The 25210-nt window shown below is 42.5% G+C and overlaps 2 protein-coding genes and 1 long non-coding RNA gene across 6 annotated transcripts in view; 1 reads left to right on the forward strand and 2 right to left on the reverse strand.

The window, feature by feature from the left end:
- On the forward strand, positions 1-18157 carry LOC135115929 (uncharacterized). Of its 4 annotated transcripts, none has more exons than XR_010276105.1 (6): positions 13-129; positions 6313-6600; positions 8550-8688; positions 9191-9318; positions 10092-10267; positions 17744-18157. It is a non-coding gene; the product is annotated as an uncharacterized LOC135115929 (long non-coding RNA). The 4 variants fall into 4 exon arrangements; XR_010276106.1 differs by having other exon boundaries at positions 120-134; XR_010276103.1 differs by lacking the exon at positions 6313-6600 and having other exon boundaries at positions 1-129; positions 17744-18153.
- Positions 5402-16980, reverse strand: LOC135115924 (glycoprotein-N-acetylgalactosamine 3-beta-galactosyltransferase 1-like). Its single transcript, XM_064033059.1, has 10 exons — positions 16611-16980; positions 13982-14090; positions 13233-13327; positions 11778-11930; positions 10658-10796; positions 10438-10550; positions 8532-8645; positions 7955-8103; positions 7224-7388; positions 5402-6315 (listed from the first exon to the last, which is right to left on the reverse strand). Exons 1-10 carry the CDS (start codon positions 16636-16638, stop codon positions 6259-6261), a joined length of 1122 nt encoding a protein of 373 aa, XP_063889129.1. The 5' UTR covers positions 16639-16980; the 3' UTR covers positions 5402-6258.
- A 370-nt stretch (positions 18158-18527) lies between the features above and the next one.
- Positions 18528-25210, reverse strand: part of LOC135115926 (lys-63-specific deubiquitinase BRCC36-like) — a 58624-nt gene continuing 51941 nt past the window's right edge. The window contains exons 8-9 of the transcript XR_010276101.1: positions 20503-20818; positions 18528-18673 (exon numbers count right to left, since the gene is read on the reverse strand). The gene's annotated coding sequence lies outside the window, so the exon portion shown is untranslated. The remainder of the gene's footprint in view (positions 18674-20502; positions 20819-25210) is intronic.

The following is a 25210-nucleotide window of genomic DNA, read 5'->3' on the forward strand; positions in this document are numbered from 1 at the left end:
CACGCATTTCGCCGGCCTCTCAGTGTCCCGCGAGGCTGGGGGGGGTAAGTAGTGGGTCATGTCGCCCACCTCGCTGCATCCTTCCGTGCTGTCCTGGTATATACGTCTCATCTACAGTGTTTTTTTAAGGTATGGTGAGTTTCCTTTGTTCAGCATAACCCGCTATCTTCTATGGTTTTTAAAGTACAGAAAGAATAGGTAATATAGTTGAATAAGTAATGGTAGTGCAGTAATAAATATAAATGACCTTGGTGTAATTATAAGTTTATCTTCAGTAATCTTGTCAAAACTTATTGGTTCGTTGTTTTCACGGGAGTTTTATTGAATTTGTGGTGCAGTTTTAATGTACATCCCCCGTGCAGTAAGATTGGGTAAACAGTGGAAAAGGGAGGGAAGGGAAAAGTCTGCGTCGTAAAACATGTAATACACAGTAATCCATACAGAAAAAAAGTATCTGAATTATTTTATCCCTATAGCGATCTTAATGTGATCCATATTTTAAAGCATAAGAAATAAGCAGATAAAGTTCTTACCACATAAACTACGTAACAATCGATTATGAAAAAAAAAAAGTACCTGCCCTTTATTAATGTAGGAATTTTAACAAGTATTCAGTCAGTGTTGCGAGATAAAAGGAAAAAGAGGAACAAATATTGATGGGAAGTTCCTGCGACGCTGAATACCAACAACGTACCAGTCGATGCATGAAAAGTACCTGACCTTTCTTTGCTTTATTACTGATAGAATCCCTATACAATGTCCCTAGATGGAGGAATGAAAGGCATAGAAATGGAAAGGTGAAGAGAAAGTTACCATGTAGTTTATAATGGTGAGAGAAACATGCTCCTGCCTCGCCTTTGCTTCCCGCTCCTCAGTGCGCCGGGGGGCAGATTATTAATGACTTGTTTACCCTGCAGGCGTTAACTTTGATGCGGGAAATAATGCCCTGTGCTTTTAGGGTGAAGGAAAACTGCAGAGAGGGAGCTGAAGGAAAGATGAAAAACTGTGTCATTAATTTTACGTGTCCATCTTTTGTTTTGTTGGAAGGTTTGTTGTGATTCCTCGCTCTCCCTTAACTGTTCCCCCTTTCTCCCCCTCTACTCCTCTTCCCTTCCCTCCATTCCCCCTTTCCTCCCTCCCTTGTCTTCCTCAACTCCCGCTCTCTCCTCCCTCTCCTTGCCTCGCCAATTACTTTCCCCTTCTTTCCTCTCTCCTACATCCCTTTCCTCCTTCCCCCCCAACTAGCTACGTCTATTTTCCTTCCTCGACTAACTTCCTCTCCCTCTTGCCTCCCTTTCTCTTGTCGCTTCCCTGTCTTTCCCTAACTGCTTCCCTCCCTCCCTCTCTCTCTCTCCTCCAATGTTTTCCTCCCTCCATGCTTAACCCAACTTCTTTCCTCTCCTCATTGCCTCCCCAAGCTTCTTTTCCCTCCCTCTTCCTCATCACTAAGTTCCCTCCCGCTCCCTTTTTCCCTCGTCAGTTTCCTCTCCCCTTCCTTCTCCCTTCTGTTGCCCCTCCCCCTACCATTTATTTCCATCCCCCCTGTCATTTTCTCCCTTCTTCCCTCATCACTCCACACTAAGCACCTCCGGACTCCCTCATCACCACCTCATCACCACGTCATAATTCCACTAACATCATCACCTTCCCCTTTCCACTCCTAACGACCCAACCAGTCAAGTAGTTTCCTCTTATTCACCCATATACTTTATCCCTACCAGTCTCCCATATTAAAATAACTCCCAAGTCTCCCCTTTACTCCCATATCATCCCCATATCCCCCTTGTTCTCCCCATATACTTAAGGCCCATACATTATCAGCTTAACAACCCAACTAGCTCCCTCGTGTCTGTTTCCCTTCTATCATGAATTTTGTTGGAAGTTTTCAGTTTCTCTCTCGCTGTTACTGTAATGTTCTTGACTCCTAGATATTGGTCGAGAGAGAGAGAGAGAGAGAGAGAGAGAGAGAGAGAGAGAGAGAGAGAGAGAGAGAGAGAGAGTTAATTATCAAGTCGTGTTTGTCTAGTTATCACGTGTTATATTGCTTTTGAGATAGTTTGTCATGGTTGTTATTGCTTACTACTACTATTACTACTACTACTACTACTACTACTACTACTACTCCCACCACAGTCAATTCCCAGCACTCCCTTGTATGACATCAGCGAAATAACTCAACGATCATAAGTTACACCAAGTAACAATAACACGAGGCCAAATAATACACGGAACAAGGAGATAAGAACACCAGAAGAACGCGGACACCATTCCCCTGCAGTGAACGGCAATTAAGCTCACAAAAATAAGGTAAAAGAACAGAATATTATGACATTTACCCTTATCCGGGAGATTAAATCGTTAGGAAGAAAGAAAAGACATTAATTTTAGCGTGTAATGTGAGCGAGTCTCGCCGTCTGGACGTGGGGAGAGGAGGCTCGGTAAGTCATCTTTAAGCCTCAGGGCCATTCATCACGGGGAGATAAATGGTGTCTTCATTCCGTGGAGGGGGGGAGGAAGAGCCATAACCGTGTATTTTGCTTTGACGTGCCCCTTACCTGGCCCACGTGCTCAGGTAAGGCACAGGTGAAGCGCAGGTGAGTCATATTGCCCTTCCTTCCAAGCCTCAGAAATATGGCGCGTTTCGCCGTCATGGAGAAAGGAGCAAGGTGAAAATTGAGTCGTGTAATTTTGAGTTTTGGTGATGTATATTTCCTATTAATCCTGAAGGAGGTGTGGCGGGTATAGCGAGACGCCTCAGCCGCGTAACCTTGAGGCCACAAACGAGCAGGACATGGGAACATTTACTGCAAGGGTGAAAATTAATTGGCAGAGCTCGCCCGTCCGTAAAACTTTTCCCTTGTAGTTACACGTTTTCCAGCAAGTTGACGATGTGCACTTGTTTGTACCGCGTCTGGCAACCGGATGGCGCTGATGGAAAGGCTAGGCGGGGCGGGGGGTAAAAGAGCCGGCAACAATCCTTCCGGGAGATAACAAAGCAGCAAGCACAGAGAAGGTAAAATATTCACAGGCGAGACACACAGTTATTGGTGTTTGTGACGCGATACTCCACCACCAGTGCCATCCGTACAAGTGGCACTCGACCCGCTGCTCAGCTGTGCCGCGCCTGTGTCTGCTATAATGAAAGAGAGAATGCTTCGGTTATACTTCTTTTTTGTGTCGCTGAAGATAAAACATTGTCTCTATTGTTAGTGTCTTTTTTTTAATTATCTTTTGGTCATCCACAGCTGTTCTAGATTGTGTTTTCGTGATAGGAGTGGATGGTTTAATTATGAACACACACACACACACACACACACACACACACACACACACACACACACACAGAGAGAGAGAGAGAGAGAGAGAGAGAGAGAGAGAGAGAGAGAGAGAGAGAGAGAGAGAGAGAGAGAGAGAGAGAGAGAGAGAGAGAACCCAGACTGACAGACAGAGCACTCCAATTAATTGTATTGTTCTTCTAAAAACTCACTCATTTCTTACTTGATCTAATGTCACCAAGACCTTTTATAAACCTTTCCCGCTCACCCGCAACTCCTTGCTCTACTTTCCCTGGCCGAGAGTAGATGACTTAATTACACACTGACAGAAGGACGAATTAAAAGGACTTTACAGCTTCCCACACGTCACGAACACCATTCCTGAAGACCTCTTGTGTTACCATCTCCTTGGTTTCCCTCTTAATATCTTACCTATTGTGAGAATTGTGTGGGATTGTGTATGAGATTGTGTACTCATTGTATGATGACATTGTGGTGCTGTAGGGATGGATAAATTGTAGTGTGGTGATGTTTTGTGGTGTTAATGAAATGTGTGGTGTTTAGTGTACATTTTATAGTGTCTGAATATCTTAATGGTTGTGTGATGGGATGTTTTTTTTACGTAAGAGGGACATTGGCTTAGGGTAACAAATTAGAAAAAGAAAAATGCCCACTGAGGTGCCAGTCCGTAAAGAGAAGCCAAAAGGATAATTCAAAATTAGAGGATAAGTGTCTTGAAATCTTCTTTAAATATCTTGTGCGCGGGAGGAAAGATTTACGGTGTTTGAAGAGACGTTAATGAAGTGCTTTGTTTGCAAGTTATATGGTGAAGGTAGGGAGGTAATTGTGGTTAAGGTGATGAACTGGTGTTGCTGTGACTTGTCGGGGGGGTTATGGCGTCTATGGTGTGGAAAGTACCATTGAGGTTTAGGGAATTAATGTAGCTCTTTAGGGGCATCATGGTGTGTCTCATGGTGTTGTGGTTGTTAGAGGACGCAATAGAGGTTCGTGTTCTTGTTGCTGTGGTCTGGTGGTGGCGTGTGTCCTTGTTTTTGTTCTCGCTGTGGCGGTGTGGCGATGTCATAGTCTCCAGTGAGGCCATCAGACGATTTAGATAAAGGAATGTACTCGTTATCTCTCTCTCTCTCTCTCTCTCTCTCTCTCTCTCTCTCTCTCTCTCTCTCTCTCTCTCTCTCTCTCTCTACGTTTATGTTTCTGCCAGTTTGTCCGTCAATCTTTTCTGTCTGTCTTTTTTGTCCGTCAATATTCTCTCTCTCTCTCTCTCTCTCTCTCTCTCTCTCTCTCTCTCTCTCTCTCTCTCTCTCTCTCTCTCTCTCTCTCTCTCTCTCTCTCTCTCTCAGCAATGCCTATAAATGTACTAGTAATCAAAATTCATATTCATACAGAAAAGGGAGGCGAATTTTTAGCAAGATCAGTGAGTCAGAAGAAAGGGAAAGGGAGGGAGAGGAGAGCGAGTGAGAGGCCTGAGGCTCGTGGGCGGACGGAGCGATGGGAGCACGAGAGGGAGAAGAGGGAGAGGTGAGGAGAGAAGAAAGAAGAAAGAGGGGGGGAATGAGATAAGACTGCCAGAGAGATAATTGGACTGGCTGACGTGAGATAAGCGCCACAAGGGAAGCCATGTTTTGGAAGACCTAAGCTGGTTCCAAAGAGATAAGGTCATTCAGGGGACTCTGCTGGAAATGCCACCTCGTCTCCCCCTCCTGTCCTTCATTCCTGACTCCCCCCTGGACCCGAGTCGCCGCCCTCAAAATACATGGGATGGTTTTTTAAAAATTAGAATGTTAGATATGTCTTTGGTCCCTTAAGTAGAGACGCAACGCTGACGTATGTGTGTGTGTGTTTGTGTCTGTGTGTGTGTGTGTGTGTGTATGTGGCTTATTAGTGTGCGTGTAGCGTTGGTTTCCTGTTTATGTATGTATGTGTGTGTGTACGTTTACATAACCTGTTGATTATAGAAGGTGCACACGGGAGCCATCCGTCCTTCGCTTCAGATACGAGTTATTAAGTTTGTGTGTGTGTGTGTGTGTGTGTGTGTGTGTGTGTGAGAGTGTGTGTGTGTGTTAGATTCCCTTTCATCCGCGCGTAGGGGAAATAAAAACAAGATAAAATGTAGCTTTCATCTTTCTTGTCAAAAAAAAAAAAAGTTATATATACACACACACAGACATGCGCAATCTTAAATACACCACAAATCACAATTAAAATCAACTGAGATCTCACTCACACATTCCTCAACACATCAACAACATCGGTGCTTTGTGTAGCTTCCGAACGTTGTATATCACATCAAAATGACTAAACAAGAATAAAAACCTTGTTACTTACTCGAGGCACTGACGTTCATCACCATGGCAACCGCGACAGGAAGACAGCTATTATAGAGATTAACCATAAGGCAATAAGGGTAGTCTATATCTTCCGGCTTCCCATCTACCGTGTCCTTCACTTCCCCTCACCAAGCTGCCTTCACTGCGGATCATTGAGGGGGCAAGACGCGGTAGAAAGCAGGGTATATCGAGCGCTTATTGAATAGTTCCAAGTTTGGTGTTATTCATCAGGATTATCTTAACACGCAATTGCATTCAAACTGTACTTCAAATACATGATTATTGCTTGTGTTCAGAATAGAGAAAACTGACTGCAGACCTTTTACACATCGAATTATTGCAGGTTTAATGGATTTTTCACCTATACACGGAGCTGCATTGAAATCAGAGTGGATACCTGGTAACTTTAAAGATGAAAAGTTCCAATACAGGTTGTGCTGCCGTAAGGAACACACACAGCTGCACAAAAAATAAAAGGAAAGATGAAAGAAAAACAGGTACAAATTGATGGGCTTAACATTAACAACCATGAATAAAAGAGGACAAGAGGATAAATCAGAAGGTAAAGACAACCCAATCAGCGTCCATAGGTGTGGCGGGTTGACTAGTGCACCTTTTCGCAGCAGACTCCCGTACTACGCCTTCCCTTCAGTCATGACAATCACACTGGTCTCGTTCATCTTCTCCAGAACCTGAAACGAGGCAATGCACGTCACTCCGGCTCGGCATTACGCTCCCCTGCGCTGGGAGTCTATTATTACCATCGGGGAACTGGATCCTAGCAGCCCATAAAGGGAAGATTTAACTCCTATGAACGTAATGGCTGTGCAACGTGAGGGAGGAAGCTCGTCGGTCACTCATCACTTTCCCTGCCGTGGTTCGAGGTCACCCGCTACCTCACCCACTACGTCACACACTACGCGACCGGAGCGTAGGACTTACAACCGGTGTTTTGAAATGTCTGGCCTCACATAATGGTTGGTTACGTTCTCGTGGGTGTATTTTTCGTATTCTAATGCAGCCGCTAGGTCACACAATAAGTCACAGGAGAGAAGGAATCTCGACTCGTGTTTTGAAATGTTTTAGGCTCGTGTAAGAGTGGTTTTGAAAGGTTACATTCCTAGGGGTTATTTTTGTTTTCTATTATGATGTGGAATTGTTGTTTAAACTGTCAATCCAAATTTTTACCTGGTTGAAGCCTGTTGGACTAACGTGTGAAGAGTTTTGTAAGGTTACTGACAGTTATTTAGGTTCTCGTGTGTATTTTTCCTATTATGATGTGGAAATGTTTAAATTTACCTGTTTCGAACGTTTTGGGTTTACCTAAGAATGGTTTTGAAAGGTTGCCGATGTTCTTTCCTATTGTGAAGCGGAATTCTTGTTTATCACTAAAATCCTCAAGAATCCGAAAGGTTTAACCAAAATTAGAGAATTGTCATGAGACCTCCATCTTGCAAGAACTAAAGTCGTAGGAATAGGGAAATGCAAAACCCAGTGAAGAGTAAACCCAGTGAATGACAACCCGATGAGTGAGTGAAACCCATGAACGAGTAAACTAGTGAATAAATCAACCCAGTGAATGAATGAACCGCGCCCTTACCTTCTTGGGCACACTCCTGCGGTCAGGCGGGAGAGGCGCGGGGAAGGGGTCGTGGCGCGCAATGCCGTAGGGTCTCAAATGGTACACCAGATACTCCAGCATGTACATTTTGTTGGTGTCGACGTAGTGGAAGGTGACGGCGGTGTCCGAGCAGCACTCCAGACCCTGCAGGGGGAGAGGATTGGGTCAGGTTCTAATTAAATGGTGCTAACGTCACTTGTCGCGTGGAGATGAATGGACGTGAAGGGAGGGTCCTGACGCGCTAACTGCCTCTCTGAAAGCTAAGATGGTTTGAGGGGAATTAATGGTTTGTGGGGATTCACTGTCTCCTTCCTTTTTTTTTTTTTTTTTTTTAGTTCCGCCTGTCATATTTTCCTGTTAGTGACGCATAATGATTTTTTTTTTTTAATTTCCGTCTAGTGTGTTTTTCCTGTCAGTGAGTTATAGTGAAGATTCTAGTCTTTGTTTAGTTTTAATGTTGCGTTAACAATGTCAGGTGCGCACAATGGTGAATGTAAGCGGAGAGGTGTCAAAAGTTTTAATAATGAAGTGAAAGAACTGTAGAGAAAAGCACGTATCAATATGTAAAAGCCTCCGCTGTTAGATTGTCGTTTTTTGATGGCGAGGCTGAAGTGTAGAAAACGAGCGTTGTGTTAGGCATAAACTACTATAAAGCAAGAAGTAGCCTATAGTGGTGACAGTCGTATACACACACACACTCACAAACTCACCGTGTCAGGTTTATAGTAGACATAATCTAGATACCAATCTGGAACGCCACCCATGAGATGAGTAGAGGGTGTGAAGGGGAAGAAGCGCCCACGCCCAAGACTGTCCCTTGAGTCCCCCGCCATCACGTTCACGTTAGCTAAGCACTTGCCTGTAGGAGGTAAGGAAGGTGAGGCTGGTGAGGTTACAAAGTTACAGGGTCATTTTGGGGGTCAGTGAGAGGAAGGTAAAAGGATAGAAACGTTTTTCAAGGCTACCGGATATATGCAATTGATTGATCCGATTTAGGTCACATTCACTCACGCGCGGGTAAGTCATTTGTGGGAAATTACGTCTTTTCTCTTTCTTCCTCCTTTCTAAAACCTTGTGTCAAATGGTGAGGTTTTGTTTATCAAGGTCACCGAATATTTCCAACTGATTCTCTCTCTCTCTCTCTCTCCCTCTCTCTCTCTCTCTCTCTCTCTCCTACCCTTGTGCCAAGATAACAGTTAGACCAAACCCAACAAAACAACACCCCAAAGACAACATAGCAGTCTCAAGATCAACACTCGAGGTTCAAAAGATCGCAGCATCACTTACCCATCTCTGCATCCTCAGCTCCCGTGTGTGACGACACCTTGCATTTCTTCGGATCAGTCAGCGCTACCTCCACAAATATCTTGAGGGCCTCTCGACTCAGCACGTATCCACCTCCTGTCGCAGGGATGCAGTCGAGTCACGCGCCAAGGGGAAAATAGTAAGGATCAGATGATCAAGTCCTTGTCTCTATTCTGAAACGCTTCTAGCTCTCATCAGAATTATTTGCAAAGGCCACAGCGGGTGATTATTAGTTTTTTTTTTCTATTGAAAACCCTTAATGACCTTATAATTATGGATGAAATAATGAAAACTGCCTTAGAAACTAATTATTTCCACTCTTGAAAGTAGTAGATATAAAACTGCCTTGTTCTTACTGAAGACGCAAGATCATTGTTATCTATTAAAACACCATTACTAGTTCGTTATAGGTCACTTATTAAGGAGGTGGTAAGGGAAGCTGCGGGAAACCATTTACTTACATGTGGCTGTCCCTGTATAAGAGGATACCTATACTCGCCTACTATTTCTGATAAATCTTATATTGTAAACCTCCTAACTGAATCGCAGATGGAGGAATATGCTTATGCTAAAACGATGGTGGGAGCTTGATAACCAGTACTTCGCCAACTACTTAACAAGGGTTCACTGTTTCACATTAGGCACGGAGTCGATACATCGGACCTCCGTCAGACCAGCCGGCTTCACTGCGCGCGCACACCACCTGGCCTTCACATTTACCAGTCCTGTCTTCAGTATTTCCCTGCACGCCTTTAGTCACTGTGCCCAGGTAAGAGCTGCCTCCATGCCCTCCTTTACCCACCCTTACAGTGGTGTTGTGAATTTAGTTTGCAAAGTTTATTCGTTGGAGTTAAGATAGTTAAAGGAAAGTTACCTGGGATGAATTGAAGATCAGGTGAGTGACGTAAATCGTGGTGATGTGGAATTGCGTAGTGTTTACCCAGTGCGTGTTCCTTCTATTTGTGGTTAATATACAAGTCCAAAACAAACTTAGTCGAAGACTAACTGCTGTTTACTAATTATTTTGACTAGTCTTATAGTCAATAGATAAAGTAAACAGACTTCCTTTCAGCCAACGAGCAGCGATAGTGTGGCTTTTCAGACGGACCATTAGCAGCTGTGTACAGTCTGCTTAGGAAGGTGCACGGGGAGGGAAGAATTCTGTCTGCTACTATCTTTTATTTTTTATGTTCTTACTAGTGTGCATCTGGGAGGTAAAGCATTTGAGGATTCGTTCACTCATTTTTGTATATCTAACTTCTCTACGGAATCAATAATGATAATGATAAACAATGATAACCTTAGCCACCATTTAGATCTCTTAGTCACCACTCAGACCTCTTAACACCACAGATGCCAGGCCTCTTAACACTACAGATGCCTTAATTACCATAGAGAGGCCTTGAAACTATTCAGACCCCTTACTATCACGGTTCAGTTAGTCGCCGCCACCACCACCGCAGCCGCCACCGCCCTCAAGTAATTTTTAAATAAGCGAATGATTCTCCATGAAGAGTGTATTAAAATATTCTTTAATTTCAGTAATCAGTCAAGGCAGGCGAGAGAGAAGACCACCGGATGGACGACACAGACAGGCAGACAGGGAAGCAGACGGACGGAGAGACAGACAGACAGACAGACGCACTGATGTCCCCTTCCCCTTCTCCTTGCGAACCTCTTCTGCTCCTCACAACACCTGACTTCACTTGCATGTTGAGGTGAGTGGAATAAGATAAGTTGTGAATCTAGTGTTCTAACCCTTCACGCGATGCAAAGGATGGGAGTCACAGAGGAAGATGCAATGGACAAAAAACAGAGGAGACTCGTACATGGCGTCAACCCCTCACTCTGGGGAAAAGGCGAAAGGAGAGATGTAATAGTGACTTGCCTCCGCTCATGTATCCCTGCCTGGTGAACTTCTTGAAACGGGAGCCGAAGTAGATAGGCAAGGAGGGATCATAGGTGGACAGCATGTACCTCATATTCTCCATAATCGTGTACCTGAGAGAAAAAAAAAATGAATATCTTAATGGAAGTAATCTGTAGTTTTCATAAAGAGATGACAGTTTAGTTGGCCCACAGTTTGTCCTTGTCACTTATTGTCTTACGTGTCGTCGTCCGCCTTGAAGAACCAGTCGTAGTCGTTGAGGTGATGGTCGTACAAATACTTGAAGGCTGCCTTGGTCTTCCCCCAGAGGTGGTCACGCCCGTCACCCACACCCAGGTCGATCGCTCCCAGTTCAGTGTCTAAGGATCAGTTAGTATTAACTAAACCACCGTCCTTTACTCCCACCAAAAAAGACCAGCAAGACTTCCAATGCTTATTTAGTTAAAGTATTAGTTTGTATTGCAGTAAATAAGCGGTAATTATTATTGATTCCCACCTGCTTGACTGGTGAAGATTTTTTACGTGAAATGTGATAATTATATATAATTACATTTTTTTGTGGATTTATGGATAGATTTAAAGAGTTTTCACTAAAATCATGAACATTAAATCAATACTATATATTAATGGAATAAGACAAATTATCTTAATAGCCTTAAGAATATTATTATTATTATTCAGTAAGAAAAAAAAAATCCATCTCCCCCTCTCCCCTTCTCCCTCTCGTTTTTCCATGTGTTGCGTATTTCCAAGGTTGATGACGCGGCACGATGCAGGTGCCAAGTTAGCGAGCACAGGTGTGTGAAAAGACACTCATGAATATTTCACAGCGAGATGAAAGAGAAGGTATGGACAATTATTTATTGTGCGTGCAGGTAGGAAAGGCAACAGATCTTGTCTGATGTGATCGCAAACAACACAAAACAATACTAGCTACTTTTTTTTTCAGGTGTTGTGAATTGTGTATTTTCGCAGAGGAGTTCCGGAAGTCTCCTTAATAAAAGGATGATGACAGAGGGGTTTTGTACCTCCTTGTAATCAGTCTGTTATCCTGGATGTTATCCTTGTCATAGGATCATACCCGGAATCTTTTGTAGGTCACTGACATTTGTCATTTGCCCTTACGTTTGAGTGATTAGACGATTTTATTAAGGGAAATGTTTTGATGCTGAGGTTTGCATTACTGGATGACTTCTTTGTTGTCAGTGGCGTCCTACAAAATTAATCGATCCACCAGAGCCGTGCAGCATGCTATGAACATTAGACAAGCATTAACAGTAGTAGTAGTAGTTGTAGTAGTAGTAGTAGTAGTAGTAGTAGTAACGAGCGCCTTGACTCACCATTCTGGGAACTCATGAAGATCAGTTTGTTGCACCGCTTCCCCCACGTGGCCTTGACATGCATGGCCTTCTTCTTGTGAGTCTCCGGGCGCGTCATAATCCAGCACACCACACGCACTTTTTTGTACAGACGCGCTGCCTCCACTCCCTCGCCTGCACCAAAGAGGTAAAAGTGAATGAATGAATACCTTTGTTCTCATTATACATAGGGATATGAAGGAGGAAATGTAAGTGACATGACTATACGTGCTGCTTTCACTGCCTAGCTTGCTCCAAGGAAAGAGGAAAAAGTGAAGGAACAGCCTCTCTCTCGCTATAGTATAAGTAAGGATATGAAAGAAAGGAGGTATAACTGACACACTTTAAATACTTAATGTCTCCCCTGCACTAAGGAAACAGGGATTAGTGAGAGTGGCGGTATACTGACATACAGTAGAGACTTGTTGCTTTCACTGCCTCCCCTACATGAAGGAAACGCGGACAATTGAACAAGTTTAATTTTAACTTGTTTACGTAAGGATATGAAAGTGTATAGTAGATGTATTCAGATCGGTTCTTCCTCGCCTTCATATGCATGTGAAGAAATTAAATTCATCAGCCACGCCACTTAATGAGGTGGTTTAGTTGCTGAGGTAAAGTTTGGTATAATATATGCTAATATGATGCCACTTCGCTTTATATTGCATGTGAATGAAGGAAATTCGTCAGCCACCCCAGTTACTTAAAAGTGGTTTAGACTGGATTAAGTCAGGTAAAGTTAAAGTAGAAAAAGTTTAGTACGGTTTGTTAAAGTTGGGTTTGGTAAGGTAAAGTTGTGTTAGGGTAAGTTACACATGATGATAAAACTTAACTTACGAAACCTTACCTTACCCAATACTACCTCCAGTTCACTTCACCCCAGCCTACCATATCTTACCTAATCTTATCTTTCATTATCCATTACTACCACACCCCACCTCCCCCCACCTCCCCCACCTCCTAGAAATAGATAGGGTGGCTGATAAGATAAAAAAAAAAAATACATAGTCCCTTTGAAGTCAGTACACGTATAGGAATATGAAAGGGAGGGATGAAGCAAATATGTAATCATGTGTTGTCGAATGCTGGTATATTTGGCGCTCGTACAGTAGTGGTGCCATCATGCTATAAGTAGTGGTTGGTCACACACACACAGGTGGTCTGGGTATTTCTCCCGTATTGTGTTTTCATACATGTTTTGCGGCTTTATTCATGTGCGTGTCAGGTGTTTTTTGGTGCATCACGTATTCACCACATTTCCGGTGTTCGGAATGAGAAATGCGGGAGCTGGGAGAGAATTGGAAATACATTTAGAAAGAGGGGGAAGTTATTCTCTACAGTACAATGGTAAGAAGTAAAAATAAACAATATATTGAACATGAAAAAAAAAAAAAACGTACCTATAGAACAAGATGACACGAACAATCACCTACGTACCTATATGGTGAATCTCGTGCGGGTCGTGGCCTGATAAAGGAGAATCGGGAATCATCTCCTCCATTTCTTCCATCTCTTCGTGTCTCAGTGGCTCCCTGCGGTTTTGGGGAAGATAGTGCGTGGGTGTGTTACAGGTGGTGATAGGGGCAGGGTGAGGCTGAATCTGGGAGGGTACAGTAGGTACAGGGTAGGATCGGTTAGGGGGGCAGGAAGATGTGGCCTTCGTGTGTGTGTGGGTGGGTGGGTGTAGGGGAGGGCAGGTTGTGCATATGTGGGGAGGTTGAGGGGTGTGTGTGGGGGTGGGTGGGTTTAGATGTGCATGTGTGGGGGTGGGTGGGTTTAGATGTGCATGTGTGGGGAGGGTGTGTGTGTGTGTGTGTGTGTTTGTGTATGCGCGCTCGCGCTCGCGTGCGCGCGTTTGAAAGTGATGAATAGATGATGATGTGGCTGAGTTGTGTGTGTGCGTGGGTAGATGGAGGTGTGTGTGCACATATGACCTCAGCAATACTGGTGACAGCACAGCGGGATCACAAATGGCAACAGTAGTTCATCTGTTCAAGTATTCGTGTAATACACGTATTCTTCATTATGACGTTTTTTACTCGAGCAAGTCCATCATATTTACTTTCCGGAGCACAAAGCTCCACAAAGAATTTATGAGTAATAAATAAAGTGTAAACAAGTGTAATAAGTAAAAAGTGCCCTGAAACCCTGCGACGTGTAGCGCTTATGTTAGGCACTTCACTTACCTGTACCTCCTGGGGAAGTCAGGTGAGGGAGGTATTAAGGTGACGAAGGCTATGAAACCCCCGAGCAGCATAGACGTCGCCAGCATCAGCGGGAGCCTGAAGGCTGATGCTGGGGGAGATAAAGGAGAATGTCAGTTTGTTTCCTTGTTTTCATGATGGGAATGAGTTGTATTGTTGCCGTCGGATTTTCATTTTTAGATGTTTTCACAAGGTTGTTCACTGAATTTGTATAAGACATGAGATTCATTGTTATTATCTTCCTAGACACTACCGGCTAATGTACCAGTTTGCTGAAGCTTTATTCTCTTGTGTATGTGTGTGAGGAAAGGGTTTCTCGTGTGCGTGTTTGCAGTGCGTGTGCAACTATTTTTCAACTTTCCAACCTATTTAAATATGAGATTCCTGTTCATTGTCACAGCTCATATGACCCATTTCCATTAATTCTTATGATCATGTAAAGTAAACACCTGCCTAAGTCATTTTTGTAAGTAATTTTAGGACACCTGTGGTACCAATGAATATGTAATTAGAGAGGGGAGAGAGGGAGAAGAGAAGCGTTGCAGGGAAGATGATCACTAGAGGTCTCGTGTCAATTTCCCGCCAGATACATAATCGCCACGTGAGGTTTGTTGTGTCTATACTTGGGATTCGTTTAATTAAGAGGAATGCTTTGGCCTCCCTGAGTAAGCTAGGCAGCTTCTGTGCACTTGGGAAGTGTGCAAGAAATTGGTTTCCAGTTACTTTTTTATGGCTATGTCTTCACTAGTAGTTATTATTTATAGGTACTGTAAAGGCATTAAAGGAGTTTGCAGTTTTTATATTAGTGTACTTATCTAAAAACGAAGTGTCTAATTATGTAACACGCACGCACGCGCGCACACAAACTTTTCTTCATTACACCCGTGCATCAGTGTCGAATTATTGGAATAACTATAATAGATAGATTTATGTAGTTTACACCAAGTGTATACGTCCCCACAGCCCATAGGGCCGTACAGGTGTGTGTGGCGTCAATGAGTGGCTGAAGGCTTTATACATGTCAAGTTTCATCATCGTCACCTCATTTTACTAGCAAAGTGACACCTCTTGATAAGATGCAGGAAGTGTGACCTTAAGCCTGATTATCCGTTTTTCTGTGTGTACTTGTGTGTAAAATGTAGATCAGTAATTTTTTTTTCCCCGTGTAAAAGCTGCAGTGAGACTTCCTTGAGCATGTTATTTTTTTTTTCTGGTGTAAGGCAAACTTATTTGTGTAAAGCTTCAAAAAGACCATCTTTTTCGTATAAGCTTCAGAGACATGCTATTTTGCAGATAAACTTTTCCCGTCTAAGGTTGCAGGAAGGCACTTTTTTTTTCACCGCAGAAATTTCATTAATGGACGTAATCAGAAAGAAAACCTTAAGAAAACAAAACGAGTCAATAAGACCTGTTTGTTTTACACTTCGGTAAAAAAAACTAAATTTGTGCTATTCACAAAATGACACCTTGTGGAATGAATGACAGACGTGGATAAACGGACAGAGTAAATAAGGTACATTCGTCCAAAAGGGATTCAGCTGTACGGTTTTGCGTGGGATTCGGTAAATTATACAGTACCAATGTAAGAAATGAAGATCGGGTTGTCAAAAAGTCTGATGAAGTGGAGTGAAACTAGCTAATTAATCACTGCCCTGAAAACTAAATTAAAACTATTTCATGTAGCTGATTAGTCAAGTAATCTAGGTAACTAACTAATTAACTACTTACTATAAACTGATTAAATAACTTAACTAAATAACTAATTAACTAAAATAAATAAACTGCCTAATTGGTTGACTACTTAACTGAATTACTTAAACTATTAACCGTCTAACCACATAAGTAGCAACTCCGAATCTCAAACCAATAATGATCAAATGTATCAAAATGGCCGCGTTCAGATATCAGCGATCCTCTTTCTCCTCATCGTCGTTGTCTTCATCATCATCATCATCATCATCATCATCATCATCATCATCATTGCATTTCCAAAAAACGCCACGCGTCGTGTTGCCTTCCACTGGTTGTTTATCTAATAGCTACATTTAGTACACTTTTTTGGTTGAATTTGAGTGAGGGTACTTGTCTGAGTATTTCAGTATCTATTCCAGTATATGCAATTTGTATGGAAGTATTGATCCGTATTTCATAAATGTTTATTTTAATGTTCTAAGTACAGATGTATTCCGCCGCATGTTTTTAGGACGAATATCTTGTTGTACAGTTGGTATTGTTCTTATCTGACATCATGACAGCGTGATAAGAGATAGTGCCCACATCATTGGAAAAAAGAGCTGCGTTTACGTTCCTGATTCGTGTTTCATCTCGGGTGTTTACGGACATTCTCGTATGGCATGACTTGTTGGTGTAACTTGTAGACCAATAATTCACAGATGTGTATTAGTTGCCATGAAACGCTACACGAAAGTAACACAAATCTTTAAATCTCGTATAAAAAGACAAATCTTAGCAACCTAGACCACTTCCTCTACAGCTGATGAGGAAAAACCTTAGTGTATGAACATAAAGATATGTACATTAGCAAATAACTCGTGTAAATTCTTCCATTACTGAGTTATTCCTGGCTATGAAACACTGCATCAGTACTTACGCGCGATCCTATAATTAAGAGTCCCCATCCTCCTGGCAGTGTGTGGCTTGATGGGCAGGTACAGCGCAATACAGGGGGCAGCACCAGCACCGGCAACAGTCTTCTTATCAACGCGAGATTTGCTTCAAGCTCACGAGTGTTCTATATTAAGTTTTTATTCCGGGACCAGCACATTCCCGTGGCACTCAGGACAGAAACAAGTCATGGTGACAAAGCTGCGTTACTCAAATAGTGGTAGATTCCGCAATAAATGGTTGTATTCGTGCGGTAAATGTAGCACAGTGAAATACGTAGCTATCAGCCCGCCTAGCCCAGCTGTGCTCCTACAGACATCGACGAGCACTGGTGGCGTGTGGCGGTGATGGGTCTCGGTCTGGCCTCTTATCTGTACATCTGGCACTTCCCGGGCAACGTCATGGGGAGGTGCTCACTGCTACGAGTGTCACTCTACATGTTTGTCACTGGAGGTGTTCAGTTGGCGCTACTTAATGCTATTGAATGATTAATGTTGTGCATTTTACTCATTAGTAGTGACGTATGGTTGCCATAAATAGTTGATCTCATTAGTGTTAGGTTGTATATTTTGGTGGTTAAAATGTGGCGCCTCTTTATGGCTCTATAATCAACACCTGACGAGAAAACAAGATATCACACTGGTGTATTTATTGTCAGGTGTGTCACCTGCGCCCTGATGATGAAACGATTTACCTGCTGATTCACCATTCCACCCTTCCTTCCTACTTACTCCCACAACTCCATATCCACATCACGTCTGCGCCCACTCTTGGTCTCGTTCCCTCTTCGCTTTCTCAAAATGCCTGCCTTACTCTTTAAAAACATATTTTATTCATAATGCAGCAGGTGTGCTAATCAATCAATCATGTGAATAAGATGTGGGTTAAATGTAGCGATTTCTCCTGGTATCTGTACTGTTTATCAGAGTAACTACAGCAATACTCGTAAAATGAATTATTTTCTAGGTTCAATCAAATAAATTTCCATTAGTAATTAGGAATAAATATAATATTGTATGTAGTAACTTTACAAACTTTAAAACCACTTGTTATGAGTCAGTGTCAAAAGCTTGAGATCTAACAAACCAACCCCCATTGACTTAATGGTTTATTTTGCAGATCCACGTTCATTCAATGCAAGGAACACATTCAGCTGTCTTCGAACATCCACTCATCATCTGGCAAGTCTGGCGAGGACGTCGACCGCAAACATGAACTTCTCTCGTATCTTGCTGGAGGATGAGAGGGAGAGGAGAGGATAACGCGAGGAAAATGTAGTTTTGGAGGAGCTATGAGGAGGAGAGAGAAGGGGATAGATATAAGAGGGGAGAGGTCAGAAAGAGTGGGAGACAATAATGGGTTTCAGAAAGAGTGGAAAACAATAATGGGAAGAGTGACGGGAGGGGTGTGAAGCAAGAGAATGTAAAAAAAACGTATCTCATCTTTTGAAAAAGCTCACATTTATTTGTTGTTGTAGATCGCACTTTTAGTAGTAGTTCGCAAGTCGTTTTTGCTATATATAGTAAATTAGTTACCCCGTTTTGAGTTTTTTTAATCTGTGTATATTGTTGTTCTATATTTTTCGCCAGCTGGGTCTTTTTGCAGAGCGGAAGGGAAAGGAATCTCATCCAGCGGAGATGCTGCTGCCGTGACATCACTAAAATATGGCGGCAGTCGAGGAAGTGTGGTGAAACCTCCCTCTTGAAGGAATTCAAGTCATAGACGACACATGGAAATACAGAATTTCCAGAGAAAGGGATAAATGACCGAGAATGCATTAGAGAGGTGACAAACAGGGGTGAGAAAGAAAAAGTCTTGTGCAGCGAGGCCGTGGAAGGAAAAAGGGAGGCATGCCGTTAGCATGATGGGGGGGGGGTATCGGGGGGGATGAGAAAAAAAGATGTTGGTATGTATCATCTCTCTATCATTAGCGTAGGACAAGTTTGGTTTTCAAGACAATTTGCTCGCTCAAGCACAGCGAGTCCTGTGCCGCTTTCTTTCTTGAATCATTGCCGCCAGCAGGGAGAACAGCACCAGAACTGCCCAGATCTGAAAAAAAGGACTTGGTAAGCTTCACACCTAAAGAATGAATGAATGCCTTGGACTTCTGTGAGCAGAGGATAAATCTAAAAACAACGAACGATGCTGCACTAAAAAAATTACCGAAAGCGGCAAAACCACCACGGTCAAAAAAAAAGTCAAAAAAAAAAAAAAAAATCTGATACTACGTTTACTAGACCAATTAAACCGACGACGACCGCTGCTAACACCTGCACGCCGTATCACCTGTGCTCTTGTGGTCCTTCCTGTCCGACCACACCTGCCCTTCCCGTGCTGTGACGTGTGCACCTGGGTAAACACGTGCAGGTCAGCAGTGATGTTCCTGCTTTTGCTAACCTAACCCCTAACATTACTTGATTATAATGCGTCGCAAGAGTGAGTGAGGATCATATAGCGCCGAACGTACGTTTAAGACACCAATAATGAACAATAATTTAATGAGAAACGCGGTGAAATACAGGTTACAAACAGCGATGAATCCTACTGTTCTTGAATATACGTAACCTGAGCTAGCAATAGTAATTCAGTGTTTAAAGTTACTGGATACGTACAGACGTTTCGAGAATAACATTACTTGCTACCGATTTAGAATAAACTTTTCCCATTACCACTTCCCATGTAGGATAAAAACTTTCCCGATATTACTATGGAAAAATATACTTCGACACGAGAATTTGAAGCGGTGAGTCTATTTACATTCCTCGGTCACTTCCCGGCTTGGAGAGCTCACACCTTCGTAATGCGGTGAGTTTAATATGAAAATTAATAAAAAAATTAATAAAAATATATATTAGCCTCACGTAAATTAACACAACTTTATTGCTGCAGTCATCCCATTAGCTCCATGATGAATATTATCACTACTTTTAAACTATTCCTACAACGATCATTAACGTTTATTATACCAACGGAAGAGAAAAATGTTTGAATTGGGAGAGAACGGAAAGAACACGGGTAATAATCCTCTCCTGGACTAAATTTTAAGAGGAAAATTGTTGAGCAGTGAAAGGATTAACTACCAATCAAAGCAATGAAATGGTATTTCTTTACAACTACAGCTGCAAGTTTGCCAAAATCTAGTCCATCTTCTCCATACTGTGCTGTGCTAAAATGTACAGCTTAGTTTGGATCAGTGGTTGTGAAGATTAACCCAATAAACTGTGATTGGTGGGTTGACTGACTCGATTATTTACACCGGCAGAGACCAAGGTAAAATCTGGTTACTAACTATGCGTCCGGGTACAATATACGAGAATGAAGATGACAGACAATCGGCTAATAAAAATGTATTTGGGTATGTGACATGACAAATGGGATTACGGTTACTAAGCCAACAATCATCCTCCTCCTTCAACCAACAGTCTGTCATCACAGTAACTAAGGAGCCTGCTGCTGCCTCTCCACACGTTTCAAACGAGTGCACATTGAAGCTTGAGAATATTCCATACTTACATCGATTTTGCATCTTTTACTATTAATTTCGATTCTAGAGGCAATTTGTAAGCTTCTAAAACTAATCGCAAAATGCCAATTCCACTGATTTAATTTACTCGTAATATAAAAAATCAATTAGAGATAGACTCAATGCATGAAAAGCGCTCATCACAACAAACGCAAAACCACGATTACTAGTTACCTGTACTCAAGCTAATGTGCTGGTAATGTTGACACCAGCATAAAGACTTGCTAGTTACCTACACATGACTAATGCCTAATAACAAAAAACTAACGCAAACAATCACGCTAATACATATTATAGAACGAACCCTGTAGCTTTGAAGACCAAACCACCGGCACGTGCATACAGGCCACATTACCTGTTACCAAGACGAGAGTCCTCTCCTCTCAGCAGTACTACAGGTTCAGCTTCGTTCCTCCATGCTCTCTTCAGTACCTACGCCAGGGGGCATCTCGCGGGTCCTCCTTCCCGTTACAGCAGCAAGTCAGACCACAGGATGCAGTGCGGTTCACGGCGCCGAGCACATCGACCTTCGTACTCCTCTTGACGTTATTAATCCCTGGTGGTGTCGGCAGCTCTTGTATGTTATCGCTAATAGACTTTGTGCATTCCCTCCCTCCAGCAGTCTTTTGCCTCTTGATTCCATCTCAAAACCTAATCGCGCACACATGTACCTGCAAACAGCATTCAGACTTTAATGTAAATCATTTCATTATACATCCTTGCATAAGATACAGGAAAAAAGTCCCTACTCCCCCACTCCCTCCTTTTAACTCCCAATACATCATTCCCGTATTTCCTTCCCCTCCAGTATTTATAAAAAACTATCGCCTGCATTTCCTCCCCCTCCCGAAACTAACACAAGCTGATAAAAAAAAACTCCACTTTTTTCCTGTTCTGGCGTTCCCCAATTGCGTGGTCGAAGCTCCAATGCCTCGCTGAAACCTCGCACATCTGCCTCTAGTATTTTCTCATTTTTACTTATTTCTTCCCATTACCACACCAATAGCACAGTATTTCCTTACGTCATAGTTCTAAGTATGCATGGACATGTTTCACAACGTAACGAGAGAGAGAGAGAGAGAGAGAGAGAGAGAAGAGAGAGCAACACCTTACCTCACGGACCTCTGCCAAACGACTGACCCTACAACCAAGGAGCGACCGCCCTCTCACCCGTGCCCACCCACCGGCTCACCACCCCCTCACGGTCTCCCGCCCACCTCCCACTGCCACTCAACAACTGTTAGGCCATTCTTGTATCTCCTTTCCTTTCTGTTCTTTCATAAAACTATAATGAAATGCACAAAACAGATTACCAGTGCAAGTGATAAGTTAACTATATACGTATAGAAGACTTAGTAATAAACATGAGTAGGAACTATTGGCAATGAGTAGAAAAGATCGTATCCATTCAAATAAAGACCAATCAGTTGAAAAAAATTTTTTTTTCTTTTTCCAAGTTATGAAAAAAATTCTTAATTACGTTCATGAAGTTAACAGGTAAGATTTTGTCACCTCACGTCTCAGTATGCATTATTATTACGGAGCTAAGAGGCTTAAGTAGTATTCAGTAAGTGTAGTTTAAGAGAGAGAGAGAGAGAGAGAGAGAGAGAGAGAGAGAGAGAAAGAGTCATTACTACAAACAAAACAAAAACACAATTCACCAACACAGGACTCCAATTACCAATGCTGTAGTGACGCGTCGTTTCCAAAAGCAACACAGCATCAGGTATTCCCATCGCAGCATCAAGCACGGAGGACAAGCAGCCAGGATCATGATGTGCTATTACTCCTGACGAGGCTCCTTCCCCGTCACCTTGTCAGTGACGGCCACGCCTCTGCTTGTTTATTACGCCGTTATCTCAAGCAAGGAAGATAAGACTTGGCATCAGCTGTTTCTCGTATCCTTGCATTTATAAACGTTTCAGCATATAATATCGACTACAGTGATAGTTATTGGAGATTTTTAAGATGTTTTATATTTTGTTGGAATAGTTTAACGAGTCTTACGTACAATCAAGGGTAAAAACACCCATAACTCAACTGATCATTTCTGTGACCTTTGGAAACTGTCTTAATGAGAAAATAATGTGTGGAATACGTGCCTTAACGCGAGGAAGTGAGGAAATGAAGGTAAATATAACCCTTTCCTTTCCGGATTTATTCAAGAGAAGATGCACGTGTTAATTAGTGTGTCTCTTGTTCATGGAATCTAAAGTTCTCATCCCATATTTGTCTTCTTTAATCTCGTATTCTGAATCAGGTGCGTCAAACATAACAAGACTGACGGGAATAAGGGATGTGTGTGTGTGTGTGTGCGTGTGTGTGTGTGTGAGGGTTAGCACGTGATTCGGGAAAGGATGTCAGTGAGGGGGAACGCTAGACTATTCGATTGGCTGGTTAATGTTTTCTTCTGACGTGCCGCGGAGCCTGTCATGCCTCATCACCCTCTACACCCTTATCACCCTTCCCTTCCTCAGTCCTTGATTGCCTATGCCATCACTTCGCTCATAGGAAGAGGAAGAGGAAGAGGAAGATGAAAGCTGTTGTACTCGTCATCTTTTGTCTCTTATCAAGTATCCCTTTTCTGTCGCTATAGTTTGATTCTCTCTTTCTATAAGTACATGCATCTCTTATCAAGCTTGTCGTATTATAATCTATTATTAAATCTCTCACTAAACTTCTCTCTCTTCCTACTAAGCCTTCTGTACTTATCCTCTTTCACTCTCCTCTCTAACATCAATTCTCTGACGCTACACTTCACTCTAACTCTCTCTTACGTACTATTTCTTATTAAAACATATACTGCAATCTATTACCATCCTTCCCTTCTCAAACTCCCTTCTCTTTCTATACCTGCCTCTAACTCTCCTCTCAAACAGCACTTCTCTATCTACACTTCACACAAGTTCACTAACTAAACGTACTATCTCTTACTCAACGTATACTGCAATCTATTACTACACTTCCCCTCCCAATACTTTCCTCTACCTTCTCTTAACTATGATTCACTGGGAATACTTTCTCGTGGCTCGCGCTGATAACTCTAATCGCCAGCATGACAGGAGAGCGCCATTAACGCCATTAGGACCGCGAGGACTGACCCGTCCGGAGCATGCGAGGCTGGCTGACCTTCTGCTACTTAGAAAAAAAAAAAAAACGAGAGGCGAGGCACGTCAGGATCGGCAGAGGCATGTTTTCTTACCACCTTCTCCCTAATCAGCTGCGACCTCGACTTGATAGAGTTAAGAAAAGGAGTTTGGCCTACGCTTTGATTATTATGGGGTGAAGAAGTAACGATAGTGAGTCTTATCTAAGTATTCAGGATTAGCAGAGGCATGCTTACCACCTTCTCTCTGATCAGCAGCGACCTCGATTTGATAGGAAGAAAAAAAGAAAAAAAAAAGGGTGTTTGCTCTTGAATATGTCTACGTTATTATGGCATGAACGAGTGACGATGGTGAGTCTTATTTGACTTATTCAAGATCAGCAGAGGCATGTTTTCCTTGCCACCTTCTAATCACCCTCGACCTCAACTTGATAGTGCTGAAAAAAACAAAAAAGTTTAAAATACCTTCTGGTTAAAGGATGAACTAGTGCCGATGGTAAATATTATGTAGTTATCCATGTTTAAAATACGTTCAGATTAGGGGATGAACGAGTGGCGATGGTAAATATTATGCAGCCATTCAAGTTCGTTCATCAATTCGTTAGCTTCGTTAAGATCGCCTTGTGTCGAGTACCTGTGTTTCCAGCGATGTATGGGACGGTAGCACAGGCTTTCCATACCCTGTCGTGGGAGGCTGCGGTGGAAGACACGACCTCCCCGTCAGGTGGTGTGCTGGCTGGCTACTAATCTCCAGGGCTGACGGGTCGTTAATCTTTCTTAATACAGATATATAGATGGTCAGTCCGCGCGGCTCCTGATGCCTCAGTATTCACTCGTCCTATTAATGACCTGTTCCGCTCATAGTAATTCAATAGTAACCAAGCTATTTACCAGTGCGGGGCTGCAGAAAAAAGAAGTACAATGGTCACTGAGAGAGAGAGAGAGAGAGAGAGAGAGAGAGAGAGAGAGAGGGTAACCACATTTAACACTCCGAAGCAAGGCTGGTGAACAAGAATGAGATGCAAGTTTGGAGACACTAATGGAAGGACGGCGTGTGTCGGGGAGTGCCTGCTTGTACTGGTGCTAATAAGGCCAACATTCTTTGCACCAAGGGACGGCAGCCAATTTATAACCTGAAGGACTCACTGGGAATAACATCCAATTACTACGCATTCTCCACACCTCCGTCTGACTGCAGGGCAAAGATTCGTGCTAATTAGGGACTACAATGCCATCTGGTGTCAACTTTTTTGCACCAACATGTAAACACTGCCATCTGTGGGTTTTTCTTTTTTTTTTTCAGTTTACCGCTAATTTACATCAAGATAAGAATATGTTATTTAATGAGTAGGAATTGAAGCGTCATTTTCTTGTGTGATGGTTAATATTGCGGAAATCTCTTAATCTTTTCACCGCTTTGGTTTCTCTTCTTAACATAATGGAAAAAATAATAAATGAATAATCTCTTGGATCTTTTCACCGCTATGGCTTCTCTTAGCGTTAGAAGGTGGAAATAAAATTGGATATATTTAGAAATACACCACTCAGTAATCGTTATTCTATTCACGGTTTTACTTTTATTTCCGTTCAGAAAAATCGTGCAGAGCAAGTGAATGCAACAACTGTCACACTGTCGTTAAATATCAGTCAGAGGATTAATTGGCATCAGAGTTTCAGAGTATTTATTCATCTATCTTCTTTATTTCTTTTCTTGCTGTAGCTAAAATCATAATAACAACTCCTCAGCTGAATAATCCGATTTTACTTTTAATGCCTATAGGTTTGTAGGTCTGGTACAACTTCCCAACGTTGAACAGTAAAATATATAAATAATTACACTTCCCTTTACACAACGTCAAATGTGTTGTTCTCTGGCACCCGCAAACCACACAGCAAGTACTCATAAACAACATAACAAGCACTTTGGTCAAGCCTCAGTGACTTTCCCTTCCCTTAA

Source organism: Scylla paramamosain, chromosome 30 (assembly GCF_035594125.1).
Source record: "Scylla paramamosain isolate STU-SP2022 chromosome 30, ASM3559412v1, whole genome shotgun sequence".
In the NCBI taxonomy this organism is placed as follows: domain Eukaryota; kingdom Metazoa; phylum Arthropoda; class Malacostraca; order Decapoda; family Portunidae; genus Scylla; species Scylla paramamosain.

What these genes read in the sequence shown, in the direction of transcription:
- LOC135115924 (XM_064033059.1), bottom strand. Translation starts at nt 16,638, where the DNA reads ATGGGGACTCTTAATTATAGGATCGCGC. An exon ending in CTTCATGAGTTCCCAGAATG is followed by an intron (nt 10,797 to 11,777) that starts GTGAGTCAAGGC and finishes ACTGATCCTTAG; the next exon opens with ACACTGAACTGGGAGCGATC. An exon ending in GCAGGAGTGTGCCCAAGAAG is followed by an intron (nt 6,316 to 7,223) that starts GTAAGGGCGCGG and finishes GCCTCGTTTCAG; the next exon opens with GTTCTGGAGAAGATGAACGA.